The sequence below is a fragment of the Eurosta solidaginis genome, chromosome 1 (genome assembly GCF_040869045.1).
Source record: "Eurosta solidaginis isolate ZX-2024a chromosome 1, ASM4086904v1, whole genome shotgun sequence".
In the NCBI taxonomy this organism is placed as follows: Eukaryota; Metazoa; Arthropoda; class Insecta; order Diptera; family Tephritidae; genus Eurosta; species Eurosta solidaginis.
The window spans coordinates 7,104,816-7,117,655 of NC_090319.1; the positions used below are offsets into that span (position 1 = coordinate 7,104,816).

The following is a 12,840-nucleotide window of genomic DNA, read 5'->3' on the forward strand; positions in this document are numbered from 1 at the left end:
TACACTATGATTGACACAAATTTTAAAATATTGCATTACATCTATTCGAAACTCCGACAGGTTAGGTACGTTCCATGGCGATCATTGTTTACTATATAGTTTGGCAGCTTAAGTAGAGGTTATGTTGCGAATAGAGTGGAATAGGCAGTCGAATGTCATATAATGAAGGAATGGTGTTCGGAGTTTTTTCAAAGTTAAAAAAAAAATGATAAAAGCTTTAATATAAATAAAACTATTGTTTTCATAACAACAAAAACGCCATGTGGTAAAGTTTACAATCATTGTAAATTTTACCAAGTAGCGCAACTAACAGCTGATCGGTGAAAATTCGCACATTCACACGCACAATTCTCGACTCAGTTTCAAAAAAAAACTTTAGATTATTTAATTCAAATTTTAAGGTGAGATAATCCTTGCCAATTAATGTATACAGAATATATAAATGCGTTTTTGTTGTTATTAAAACAATAGTTTTATTTATATTAAAGCTTTTATCATTTTTTTTTTTAACTTTGAAAAAACTCCTAACACCATTCCTTCATTATATGACATTCGACTGCCTAGTCCACTGCCTTCCACTCTATTCGCAACATAACCTCTACTTAAGCTGCCAACCTATATAGTAAACAATGCTTTACCAAGTAGCGCAACTAACAGCTGATCGCTCGACATTTGCACACCCACACAAACGTCACTAATGGCCATATTACGGAAATCTTAGGGAATTGAAGTTAAATTTTTAAACAGATATAAAATGTTATAATTTTGGAATATATAACATCTAGGACACCTTAATTGCAGTAATTGAAAGAAAATGTTTGTTTATACTCAAGTATTTAATTATTTTTTCTAAATTTATCTTTAATATTGATGCAATGATTGAAGTTATATTAATCTAATGCAACTCTGCTCTTCCTACTGTTCTTCATTCCACTCCATTCGAGTGTCTCTTTCACTGAATTCGAGTGCCTCCCACTCTATTCGCAACATAGCCCCAATATAAGCTGCCAAACAATATAGTAGTGTGATATCTTATCTGTCAAATGCCTGACAGGATGTTCAATATGGCTACCTTTTAGCGTTTTGACAGCGTGTTCAATATGGCGGCGCCTATCTTCAGCGGGTGATAGAAGAGATACAGAATGAGACAGCGATAGTCAAATACAAATCAGGTGATCCAGTCACTTTGAAATTTTGACGTCTATGCAGAAGATATCACACTTAGTTATCATTCACAATGGTTTACTATATAGTTTGGCAGCTTAAATTGAGGTTATGTTGCGAATAGAGTGGAAGGCACTCGAATTCAGTGAAAGAAGCATGGTTCAATTATACAGGTTGGCTCATCTCATCAGCTGATATTATTTATGTCATTGCATAGTCGAAGGGATTGTCAAAAGGAGATGGCAAACTCAAAATGAAACCAACACATTGGCAACATTTTACTTACACATACAAAAACTGCTAAGCTTTATGTTTCCATTCCATACCATTCGCACCAACACCAATACACAGATTTTGACAATTTGAACAGACAGATTTTGTTGCTTTACAGATGAGCCAACCATGTATAGTTGAACCATGGAAAGAAGACACTCGAAAGGAGTGGAATGAAGAACAGTAGGAAGAGCAGAGTTGCATTGGATTAATATACCTTCAATCAAGGCGAATCCATACCAGGTGGTGGCAAACCGAATTCAACCAAATCGCCGTGCAGAAGAATGTCAAGTCAAAAGAAAACTTTCATTGATTTCGATTAACTGACATATTGGAGTACAAGGCTTTGTATGGAAAATTATTAAGAAGAAGCAATCAGCTGTTGGGATAACACCACCTCTACTGAATTCGCCTTGCCTTCAATCATTGCATCAAGGAGAATTCATTACAGGTGGTGTTATCCCATCAGCTGGTTGCTTCTTCTTGATAATTTTCCATACAGCGCCTTGTACTAAAACATGTCAGTTAATCGAAATTAATGAAAATTTTATTTTGACCTGACATTCTTCCGCACGTCGAATTGGTTGAATTCGTTTTGCCACCACCTAGTATAGATTCATCTTGCATTGCATCAATATTAAAGATGAATTTAGAAGAAATAATTAAATACTTGAGTATAAGCAAACATTTTCTTTCAATTACTGCAATTAAGGTTTCCTAGATGCTATATATTCCAAAATTATAAAATTTTATGTCTGTTTAAAAATTTAACTTGAATTTCCCTAAAGATTTCCGTAAATGGCCATTAGTGATGTTTGTGTGTGTGCTAATTTTGAGCGATCAGCTGTTCGTTGCGCCAAAGAGGATAAATACAATAAGAGCCGTCACTCGTTATTTTTTAGGCATTTACTCGATGTATACTGAGAGATAGTCGCTACTTTTTTTTTGGGCGAGATATTTATAAATGTCTTCTATACATTTTCGTGCGGTATTTGTGTTTATTTTTCCCACTGTATTTAATTCTCTTTCCAAAAATCACAGTTGCACAAGGGGCCTACACGGCATGGATAAAGCCGGAGTCATTGGTGCCGTATGTCGTATCGCTGTATCCGTATCCCTAACGTAATCAGCTGTTTATCGTTACGACGGTAGACCAAAACCCAATTGGTTGGCTACGATACGGTTACGACCTTAGCGGCACCAATAATCGATTGCATTGATTCTCATAAGGTTGGTCGAATCAGCTGTTAAAAGGTTACCGATACGGTTACCGATACAAAGGATAAACTTCGACACAAGGATAACAGAGTACTCGTCTACAAGAATTGATTTGCTATTCAGTAACAATGATAAAGTTAAAGCAGTAAATATAGGTGAACATCGCATTTCTGACCATGAGACAATCCACTTCGAAGTGCCAACAACAAAGCTTTGTAAAATGAGAAGGTATGCTACTGTTACATGTTGGGAGTACTATAGTGCTGAAAATCTTTTAACTTTGCTACGAACATGCGATTTCAGCTTTATGTCAATTTCCGGAGTAGAAACTAAAACTAAAGCCCTAAACGAAGTTGTAACTGTGGCTATGCAAGCACTGACTTATATAAAGAGGACCCAAATACAGATAAGAAATAAGTGGTACGACCGAGAATTAACAAACCTGCATAAAAGAAAAATAGAATCTTATAAAACTGCTCGAAATACTGGATTTTGGGACGAATATAACGTCATTAAGAAAATATATAAAAGAACCATAATTTATAAAAAAAAGAAATACATGGAAGATAGAGTAAATCATAACAATGGCGATATGAAACGTATGTGGAAGTGTCTAAAAGACCTCGTCGAGCTTAATGATGTTAAAAAACATATCACTAAAATTGTAATTAACGGTGAATGCCTGGAAAATGAATATGATATAGCTAATGCCCTAAATAACTTTTTTATACAAAGTATTGTTGAAATTAATGATAGCATCGAAGAAATTGTAAATGGGGATGAAATAAGCGCAAATCATAGTAATCCATTTGAAACATTTAAATTTACTGACATTGTAGTGGACGATATTATTATTATCACAAAATCACTTAAAAACAAATATGGCGGCGACAAGCTTTTATCGGAGGGTGTCGTTAAAGATGCCATGACATATACTGCTAATTTCTACAAAGACATAATTAACGAATCCTTAAACAGCGGTATTGTACCTAGTTACTGGAAAATTTCAACAATAATACCTGTTGAAAAAGTAAAAAATACAATGAAACCTGAGGAACTACGTCCAATTAACACGTTACCTACAGATGAAAAAATTATGGAGACAGTGGTGAAGGATCAACTTGTGGCATACTTAGAGAAGCACAATGTGATTATCCCAGAACAATCTGGATTCAGGAAGAGCCATTCTTGTGAAACAGCGTTGAATATGGTAATTGCAGATTGGAAAGAAGACATGGCGGACAAAAAATTTACGGTGTCTGTCTTCTTGGATTTAAAACGGGCTTTTGAAACTGTCGATAGATCTGAGCTATTGGACGTTATGTTTAAAATTGGTATAAGAGGAAAGGCTTTGGAATGGTTCCGGAGTTATTTGGGTGACAGAAAACAGAGAACGATAATTGGAAAGGAGGTTTCATCAGTGGTGGATGTTAACATTGGTTTACCACAAGGCTCGGTCTTGGCGCCAATATTGTTTACATTGTATATCAATGATATCAAAAGATGCTTAAAATATTGTAAAATACGACTATTTGCGGATGATGCATTGCTTATCATAAGTGAAAAATATGCAGAATGTGCCATGCTGAAAGTACAAGAAGACCTGGACTCGCTATACAAATGGTTATGCCTTAGAAAACTGAAATTAAATGTCGAAAAAACTAAGTTCATGATATTTTGTAAAAACACCAATATCATAATTAAAAATAGTTTAAATAATATTACGCTGAAGGTAAAAAACATGGAAATCCAAAGAGTAGACAAAATTAAGTATTTAGGAGTTTTGATTGATGATAATCTAAATTTTGGAGAGCATGTAACTTATCTGGAAAGGAAAATTGCACAGAAAATAGGCTTCATGTATAGAACATGTAAACATATCAGTCAAAGTCATAAAATATTGGTATATCGTTCAATTATTGAACCACACTTTATTTATTGTCCTACTATTCTGCTATTAAGTAATGATATATATATTAAGAAACTTCAAATACAGCAAAACAAGGCAATGCGATTTATTTTAAAATGTCCTCCAAGAACGCCAAAAATTGTAATGCTCAATAGATTAAACTGGCTTAGTATTAAACAGTCAGTTAGTTATTTCACATTGAAATTTATACACCAACTTAGGTTAGGAATGTTACCGAATTACCTGAGTAGTAAAATACATTATAATCATGAAATCCACAATTATGGAACAAGAAATTGCAATAATATAAGACTGCCTAGAATAAGAACTGAGTTCGCCAAAAGGTCTCTTGAATATTTAGGGTATAAAATGTATAATGAGTTACCTTCTGATTTGAAAGACTGTGAAAATATTAGTAAGTTCAAAGAAAAATTGTTTTTATATTGTACGTCACTAAATGTGACATGAGTAGTTATGTTTAATTTCTTATTTTAACCTAAACTAGGTCTTAAAGACCGTAATAATAAATAAATAAATAAAATAGATAAAGCACCAATGTCTCCAGCTTAAATGCGAGACAATTAAAAATGTCCCTCTCATAAAACAAAAATAACGAGTGGCGGCTCTGATTGTATTTATCCTCTTTGGTTGCGCTATGTCGCTGGAAATTGAAAAAATTGATGCCGAATGTTTTATGAGAGGGACATTTTTAATTGTCTCGCATTTATCCGTGTCGTGTAGGCCCCTTGTGCAACTGTGATTTTTGGAAAGAGAATTAAATAAGTTAATTAAATACAGTGGGAAAAATAAACACAAATACCCCACGAAAATGTATAGAACACATTTATAAACATCTCGCCCAAAAAAAAAGTAGCGACTACCTCTCAGTATATATCGAGTAAATGCCTAAAAAATAACGAGTGACGGCTCTTATTGTATTTATCCTCTTTGGCCATAGTGTACAGGTACAAGTGTGTTGACTTATCTGTCAAGCATTCTGACAGGCACTCGCTGGATTCGGAATGACAGCGAATTCAAAATGGATACCATTACCGAGTGCGCCGAATGATTGAAAAATTGAAAAAGTCGATACGATTGGTAGTCAAAAATGTTGTCGTTGAGACCAAAAATGCGACTCTAGACTTGAGATTTCCATCAGGTGAGCGAGGCTGTTTGTAGTTTTGACCATTGTAAATTTTACCAAGTAGCGCAACTAACAGCTGATCGGTGAAAATTCGCACATTCACACGCACAGTTCTCGACTCAGTCTCAAAACAAAACTTTAGATTATTTAATTCAAATTTTAAAGTGAGATAATCCTTACAAATTTATGTATACAGAATATATATGGCGTTTTTGTTGTTATTAAAACAATAGTTTTATTTATATTAAAGCTTTTATCATTTTTTTTTTTTAACTTTAAAAAATCTCCGAACACCATTCCTTCATTATATGACATTCGACTGCCTAGTCCACTGCCTTCCACTCTATTCGCAACATAACCTCTACTTAAGCTGCCAAACTATATAGTAAACAATGGTTTTGACGTTTATCGCTTAGTGAACACACTTGTATAGGTACACTATGGTGTCAATGAGAATATTGGAGAAACGTTTCCACCATAGTGTACCTATACCAAGTGTGTTCACTAAGCGATAAACGTCAAAAATACAAACAGCCTCGCTCACCTGATGGAAATCTCAAGTCTAGAGTCGCATTTTTGGTCTCAACGACAACATTTTTGACTACCAATCGTATCGACTTTTTCAATTTTTCAACTATTCGGCGCACTCGGTAATGGTATCCATTTTGAATTCGCTGTCATTCCGAATCCAGCGAGTGCCTGTCAGAATGCTTGACAGATAAGTCAACACACTTGTACTTGTACACTATGGTTTCCACTAAACAGTATCAATATAAAATGTGTGGAAGGACTTGTCTGTAAGCTTGATTAACATATTCAGATCTTATGATTTAATTGTTGACATCTATACTTTACTAGTACATTAGAACCCAAAGATGTGTTGTGTGCTTGTAGATATAAACCAAATAAAACTGCTACTACAACAACAACGTCGCCAAATTCAAATAAGTCTGAAACTATACTTAACTCAAAAAATAATGATCAAAAATGTAACATGTCAACAGAGCCATGTAGTTTATTAACACCGGAGTGGCGTTCTGAGTTTAATTGCGGACGCAAATATCAGCCCTCATATAATATGACTCCTACCGATATAACTCCTGTAATTGTATCATCTGATCATTTCTCCGACAATACTGATGGTAATGAATTGAACACCAAATCGCGTGTGATTGTGCCAATGATGTGGGGTATGATACCATTTTGGCATAAGGGCGATTATCGCCGTCATGGACTCTCGACTAACAATTGTCGATTGGAACATATGCTGGAGTCAAAGTTGTATCGGGGTCCCTTTCGCAGAGGTCAGCGTTGTGTAGTATTGTGTGAAGGTTTCTATGAATGGCAGACAACAAAATCTGCTAAACCATCAGAACGTGCAGCACATTTGTTGTATATGCCACAATCAGAAAACATAAAAATTTATGACAAATCTACATGGACTTCGGAGAATGTACAGTTGCTTAAAATGGCCGGTTTATTCGATATGTGGGACGACGATAATGGAGACAAAATGTTTAGCTACAGTATTATTACATTCGAATCATCTAAAATAATGTCATGGCTACATCATCGTATGCCCGCTATACTGGAAACAGAACACCAGGTCAACGTAAGTACTTAAACGAAATTGAATATTGTAAAATTTTAAGTATACTAAGGCATTTGATAAAGTTTCTCATTCTATACTTTTACTCAAACTTGATCGGTTAGGATTTCCTCCTTTGTTTCTATCTTGGATTTCTTCTTATGTGAAGGAAAGAAAACAAACAGTTTTATTTAATAATTGTCGGTCTCGGTTCATAAATGTATCTTCTGGTGTTCCTCAAGGCAGCCATCTTGGTCCGGTTTTGTTCCTGTTGTTCATTAATGACCTTCCTAGTGTTTTGAAGAGCTGCCAGCCGTTGATGTACGCTGATGATGTCAAACTTGTAATGCCTATCCGCTCACCCGTGGATAGGGCATGTCTTCAGGCTGATCTGAATAGTCTTGATGACTGGTGTAATGTATACGCCATGTCACTAAACCTACCTAAATGTAAGTTCATTTGTTTTACAAGGAAGTCCTTGCAATCCCATGATTATGATTTTGGCGACTGTGTAATCAAGCAAGTCACTAAGTTTATTGATTTAGGCGTTACTATGGACCCAAAACTCGATTTTAAACTTCAAATTGAATCTTGCGTGAACAGCGCTAAAGGTACTTTGGCTTTTGTTAAACGTTGGTCTAAAGAATTTAATGACCCATACGTTACAAAAACTCATTTTACATCATTGGTCAGACCTACTTTGGAATATGCTTCAATAATTTGGAATCCGTGTTATCTGGTTCATTCTGACAAGCTGGAATCGGTCCAGAAACAATTTTTGCTTTTCGCTTTAAAACACTTACCATGGGATCCTTCTAAAAATCTTCCCCCATATTGCAGCCGGTTAAATCTAATACAGCTGCCCACATTGCAGAGCCGCAGGGAGATACTTGGAGTCTTATTTATTGTTAAATTAATAAGAGGGTCAATAAATAGTCCATTTTTGCTTGGCGAAATTAAGTTTAACGTTCCTATTAGGCCATCTAGACATTTTCAATCAATTTTTGTAGCTACATGCAGGTCGAATTATGAAATGCACGAACCACTTCACTGTTTATGTCGTGATTTTAATAAACACTGTAAAAATTTAGACGTCTGCGACTCGTTTCTTGGTATTAAAAAATACCTTTTAACTACATTAAATTTGTAATTCGAAATGAAGCAAAGAACGCTAAACCGTGATATACTGTTCAACCCTCTGTTTCAAATTTGTACCAGTTACTTGAAACTTGTTTGCAAAATTGCGTTGTGATCATTATTTTTATATGTTTGTAATGAAATTCTGTATAAATTCTATTCTGTATATATTTTATCTACTATTAATTTGCTTTATTGTCAATTTCATAAATTATTATTTACTAGCTCCTTCATGAGTACATTTTAACACATTTACAACATTTTATCTTTTGCTTTCTTCTAAGTCTTTAATTGAAATTGTCAAGCGCTTGGTTCAATACTGTTTAAATATTACTTTAAAATTGATGAATGCTTATGTTGTTTATATCATGTATTACATCTGAGATTTAAGTGTCGGTATATTTGGTCTGAATAATTGTTTAATTTGTAGACTGATAAATAAATTAAATAAATAAATAAAAATATTAAATATACATTGTGTACTCATTATACCCTTTATCACTTTTAAGGACTGGCTTGACTTTAAACGTGTTACTGACAATGAAGCCCTAGCAACGTTACGTCCCGCCAGCAAATTACAATGGTATCGTGTCTCAAACCTTGTGAATAACTCACGAAACAAATCGGAGCAGTGCAACAAGCCCGTAGAGCTAATTCCAAAAACGAGAGTATCAAAAGAAGGCAATGTTAAAAATAAAACTCTATTAAGTTGGTTAAATGTAAGAAAACGACGCGAAGAACAAGCGAAGCAATTGAGTGATGAAGAGAGTACTACAGGTTTCGATGGTGTTAGTGGAGAAGCAAGTCCAGCAAGTGACAGTGAGGTTGAGAACCCCTCAAAACGCCCACGTTTTCGTGATTATAAACGAGCTGTTAGAGAGGCAGCACTGCTCAATACTGCCGCATCAACAGATAGTGCAAGCGAAAAACAGCAAACTTGTGATGAAAGTTAGTTTTCCAAACAGTTGATTAGCATTTGCCAAGTTTAATCAAAACAAACAACAAACTATAATATAAAATCCATGTATGATAAAATCCCATAAGAAATAAATGTTTTATTACTCAAAGTAGGTTAATTGGTTGATTATTTTTAATTGATTTTTCTTAATTAATTTCTGCAAAGTTGCTAGACATTTCTTTTGACAATCCTTTTAAGTTTAGAACACTTATTATTATTACCCTGCATAAGATAATCTACAAGAAGGAGCCTTTTTACCTATATCGAAGGCTTCAATTTCTTCATTCTACGAGGACAATGGTTCTTGCACATGTTAAACACCGTATGCTAATTTCTGAACGCCAATTCTTCGTTACTTCGATCCGTCTTTGGAACTCCCTTCCAGCCAGAATAAGACAAATAAGTAATGCACTGCATTTCAAAAAAGAATTAATCTTGTTCTTTAATTGACTCACCTCTCCTTCAACTGACTCTCTTTACTGATCTTCTATCCGTTTTTCTTGCCACCTCCCTATTTCCTCAAAGGATAGAACCTAATATTATTACTGTACTACCTACCCTTGCAATGTCCCCTTTATTCTTATTTCTGTTCTGTGTCCCTAGGCTAAGCTCTTAAAATTTATTGTAACCATTAAGTCTTATTTTACAAATTATCTATTGCTTATCTAAGTTATTAAAACATTTTTTGAATTTTCGCCTTGGTCTGTTACTGTTCTGACTAGCACTATAAAATAATTTTGTCAAATTGTTGTGTTATGAAAAATTTAATAAAATACAAATACAAAATACAAAAATACAAAAAACCAAGGTAAAAACGTAAAACAGCGGTCCACTGCTAATACCTGTATTTTTCCACCTTCGTCATGCCCGAGAAATGGAAAATGGCGAGGGTGGTACCGCTACTAAAGCCTGGGAAACAAGCTAATTAGGAGAATCTTATCGTCCGATATCTTTCCGATAGCCAGAAGCCAAGCCATTCTGTTCCCCTATTTTGCTAGCACAAGGGGGTGGGGCGGAATGGCCTTGAAGGTTTAATGTGGTCATATTAATCGGTCTCGAGATGATCGGGCTAGTACTTTTATGGTGCTTTGTCACCGGAACGTGCCAGATCTGTATCCGGCAAAGTACCATCAACATCGATAGCATTCCCCAGAATTCTGAGGGGAGTCCATGTAAACTTGCTGCTTTAACAGGGGTGGACCATAATGAGAGAGGTGTTAGAGGCTTTGGTTCCACAATACAGTTGAAGGGATGGTTGAAGTCATGTGGGGACACATTACAAGCAGGACATATATTTTGTATGTCGGGGTTGATTGTGGATAGGACACCTGTTATAGTGTCCAGATCGAAATTGAACTAGAGTGACGCGCGTTTCCCTAGGGAGAGTGCGTTCCTGTTGTTGTTGTTGTTGTGGCAGTGTGTTCCTCCTCTGCTACTTGTGGGTTATGTTGGGGCAAGTATCCGGCAAAGTACCATCAGCATCGATAGCACTCCCCAGAATTCCAGAATCAACCCCGACATACAATGTCTATGCCTTGCCTGTAATGAGTCCCCACATGACACCAACCATCTCTTCAATTGTATTGTGGAACCAACGCCTCTAACAACCCTCTCATTATGGTCTACCCCTGTTAAAACATCGAGTTTCCTTGGACTCCCCTTAGAGGACATTGATGGCAATTTGTGATTGGGCATACTTATTGGGTGGGGCGAAGCACTGCTGCAAAAACAACAACATAGCACTCCCCAAAATGTTCGGGGAGTGTCTTTATGGTTAATACAACAACTGCAAAATTGCGTCTTACTCAGCATGGCTTTCGAACGAAACGCCATCAACGCAGATAAATTGCGGATTGAATCTGAAACCCCACCACAGAACAGTACTCATAGCGCTAGATCTATCAAAAGCTTTTGATACAGTCAACCACGGCACGTTACTGCAAGACTTGGAAGGGTCCCCTCTACCTCCTAGTCTCAAAAGGTGGACCCCAAGTTATGTGTCTGGTCAGCAGGCATCGGTGCAATTCAATAACGTAACATCTAAGCCCAGAAGAATAACAAGGGATCCCACAGGGCGGTGTCCTATCCCCGATTTTGTTTTACTTCTACATATCGAAGCTCACTTCGCCACCAGAAGGAGTTACTATTGTATCGTACGCCGATGACTGCACGATAATGGCTACAGCTCCCGGCCGGTAATATAACAAACAACTATCTTTCTGATCTGTCCAGTCTTTTCGCATCGCGAAACCTGACATTGTCACGGAACAAATCATCGGCAACCATATTGGACATCCACGTCGATGGCGTTACGCTACGGGCTGTCTTACACTCAAAAATACTGGCTGTGTAAGAATTAGTGAAAACGCGTCTGTTTTGAGTTTGTAAGATATAAAATTACTGCATTTATTGTGTGAATTGATAATATGTAAAATTGTATGGTTGATTGGCAATTATTACAAAGGAATTGCTTTAATTCGTTTCTTGATTGTGTTGTCAGTACGTCCGCCTTCGCCAATTACTTTTTGCCAATGACTTGTAGAATTTTCTTTGCAAGTTCACGAGACGTACTCGCTGCTGTCGGCGAGTGTTGAGTAAAAGGAAATAGAGGGAAACGGCACAGGGTGCCTAACACCCCTCCCCCCGTGAATCTCCCTGGGATTCATTATTTGCCATGAGCCGAGCTAGGCGTGTGACTGGACGACGCAGTACTCCTCCGCTTGTCTTCACCTCTGCTAATCGTACTTGACCATCTTCCGTGGGAAAAACTTTCAAGACACGACCCTTCTGCCATTGACTGCGTGGTTGTGATGCATCGCAGACCAGGACCAAACCGTTTGCACGGAGTGGGGTAGTTTTATCTTGCCATTTGGTGCGACATATGAGTTGTGGTAAGTACTCCGTAACCCACCGCCTCCATATACGATCTTTGAGGTTCTGCGCAATCCCCCACTGTTTTCTTAAGCATATTCTTTCATCGACGGGATGCGGTGTTTGTGTTGAGTTGACGCAACCAAACAGAAAATGGTTGGGCGTAAGCGGTTCGTCGTCTTCATGTGTCAACGGCAGATCAGTCAATGGCCTGGAATTTATAATGTTTTCTGCCTCTATGAGTACGCATTGCAGGGTAGCGACTTTAGGTGCTGTCTCGCGCGGTGTTTTGTTCAGCAGAGATTTAACGATCCTTATTAAACTTTCTCAGCATCCGCCTGAGCTGGGGTTCGCTGGACAATTGAACAGCCACTCAATGTTACACTTGGTAGATTCTGCTTGAACTCGGTCTGTGTCAAGTAGTTGCTTCGCGTTTCGCAACTCCTTTCGTGCGCCTATAAAATTAGTGCCGTTATCGCTTCGTATTCTAACTGGTGTACCACGATGATTTACAAAATTTCGGAGGCACACGATGAAGGAATCCGTTGACAGATCATCAGCTAGCTCAATTTGCACCG

At 36.8% G+C, this 12,840-nt stretch overlaps 1 protein-coding gene across 1 annotated transcript; it reads left to right on the forward strand.

Moving 5' to 3' along the window:
- The first annotated feature begins 6,108 nt into the window (after positions 1-6,108).
- Positions 6,109-9,503, forward strand: LOC137238854 (abasic site processing protein HMCES). Its single transcript, XM_067763879.1, has 4 exons — positions 6,109-6,176; positions 6,459-6,505; positions 6,567-7,320; positions 8,943-9,503. Exons 2-4 carry the CDS (start codon positions 6,486-6,488, stop codon positions 9,384-9,386), a joined length of 1,218 nt encoding a protein of 405 aa, XP_067619980.1. The 5' UTR covers positions 6,109-6,176; positions 6,459-6,485; the 3' UTR covers positions 9,387-9,503.
- The last annotated feature ends 3,337 nt before the right edge of the window (positions 9,504-12,840 follow it).

What these genes read in the sequence shown, in the direction of transcription:
- LOC137238854 (XM_067763879.1), top strand. Translation starts at nt 6,486, where the DNA reads ATGTGTGGAAGGACTTGTCT. An exon ending in ATGTGTGGAAGGACTTGTCT is followed by an intron (nt 6,506 to 6,566) that starts GTAAGCTTGATT and finishes ATACTTTACTAG; the next exon opens with TACATTAGAACCCAAAGATG. An exon ending in AAACAGAACACCAGGTCAAC is followed by an intron (nt 7,321 to 8,942) that starts GTAAGTACTTAA and finishes ATCACTTTTAAG; the next exon opens with GACTGGCTTGACTTTAAACG.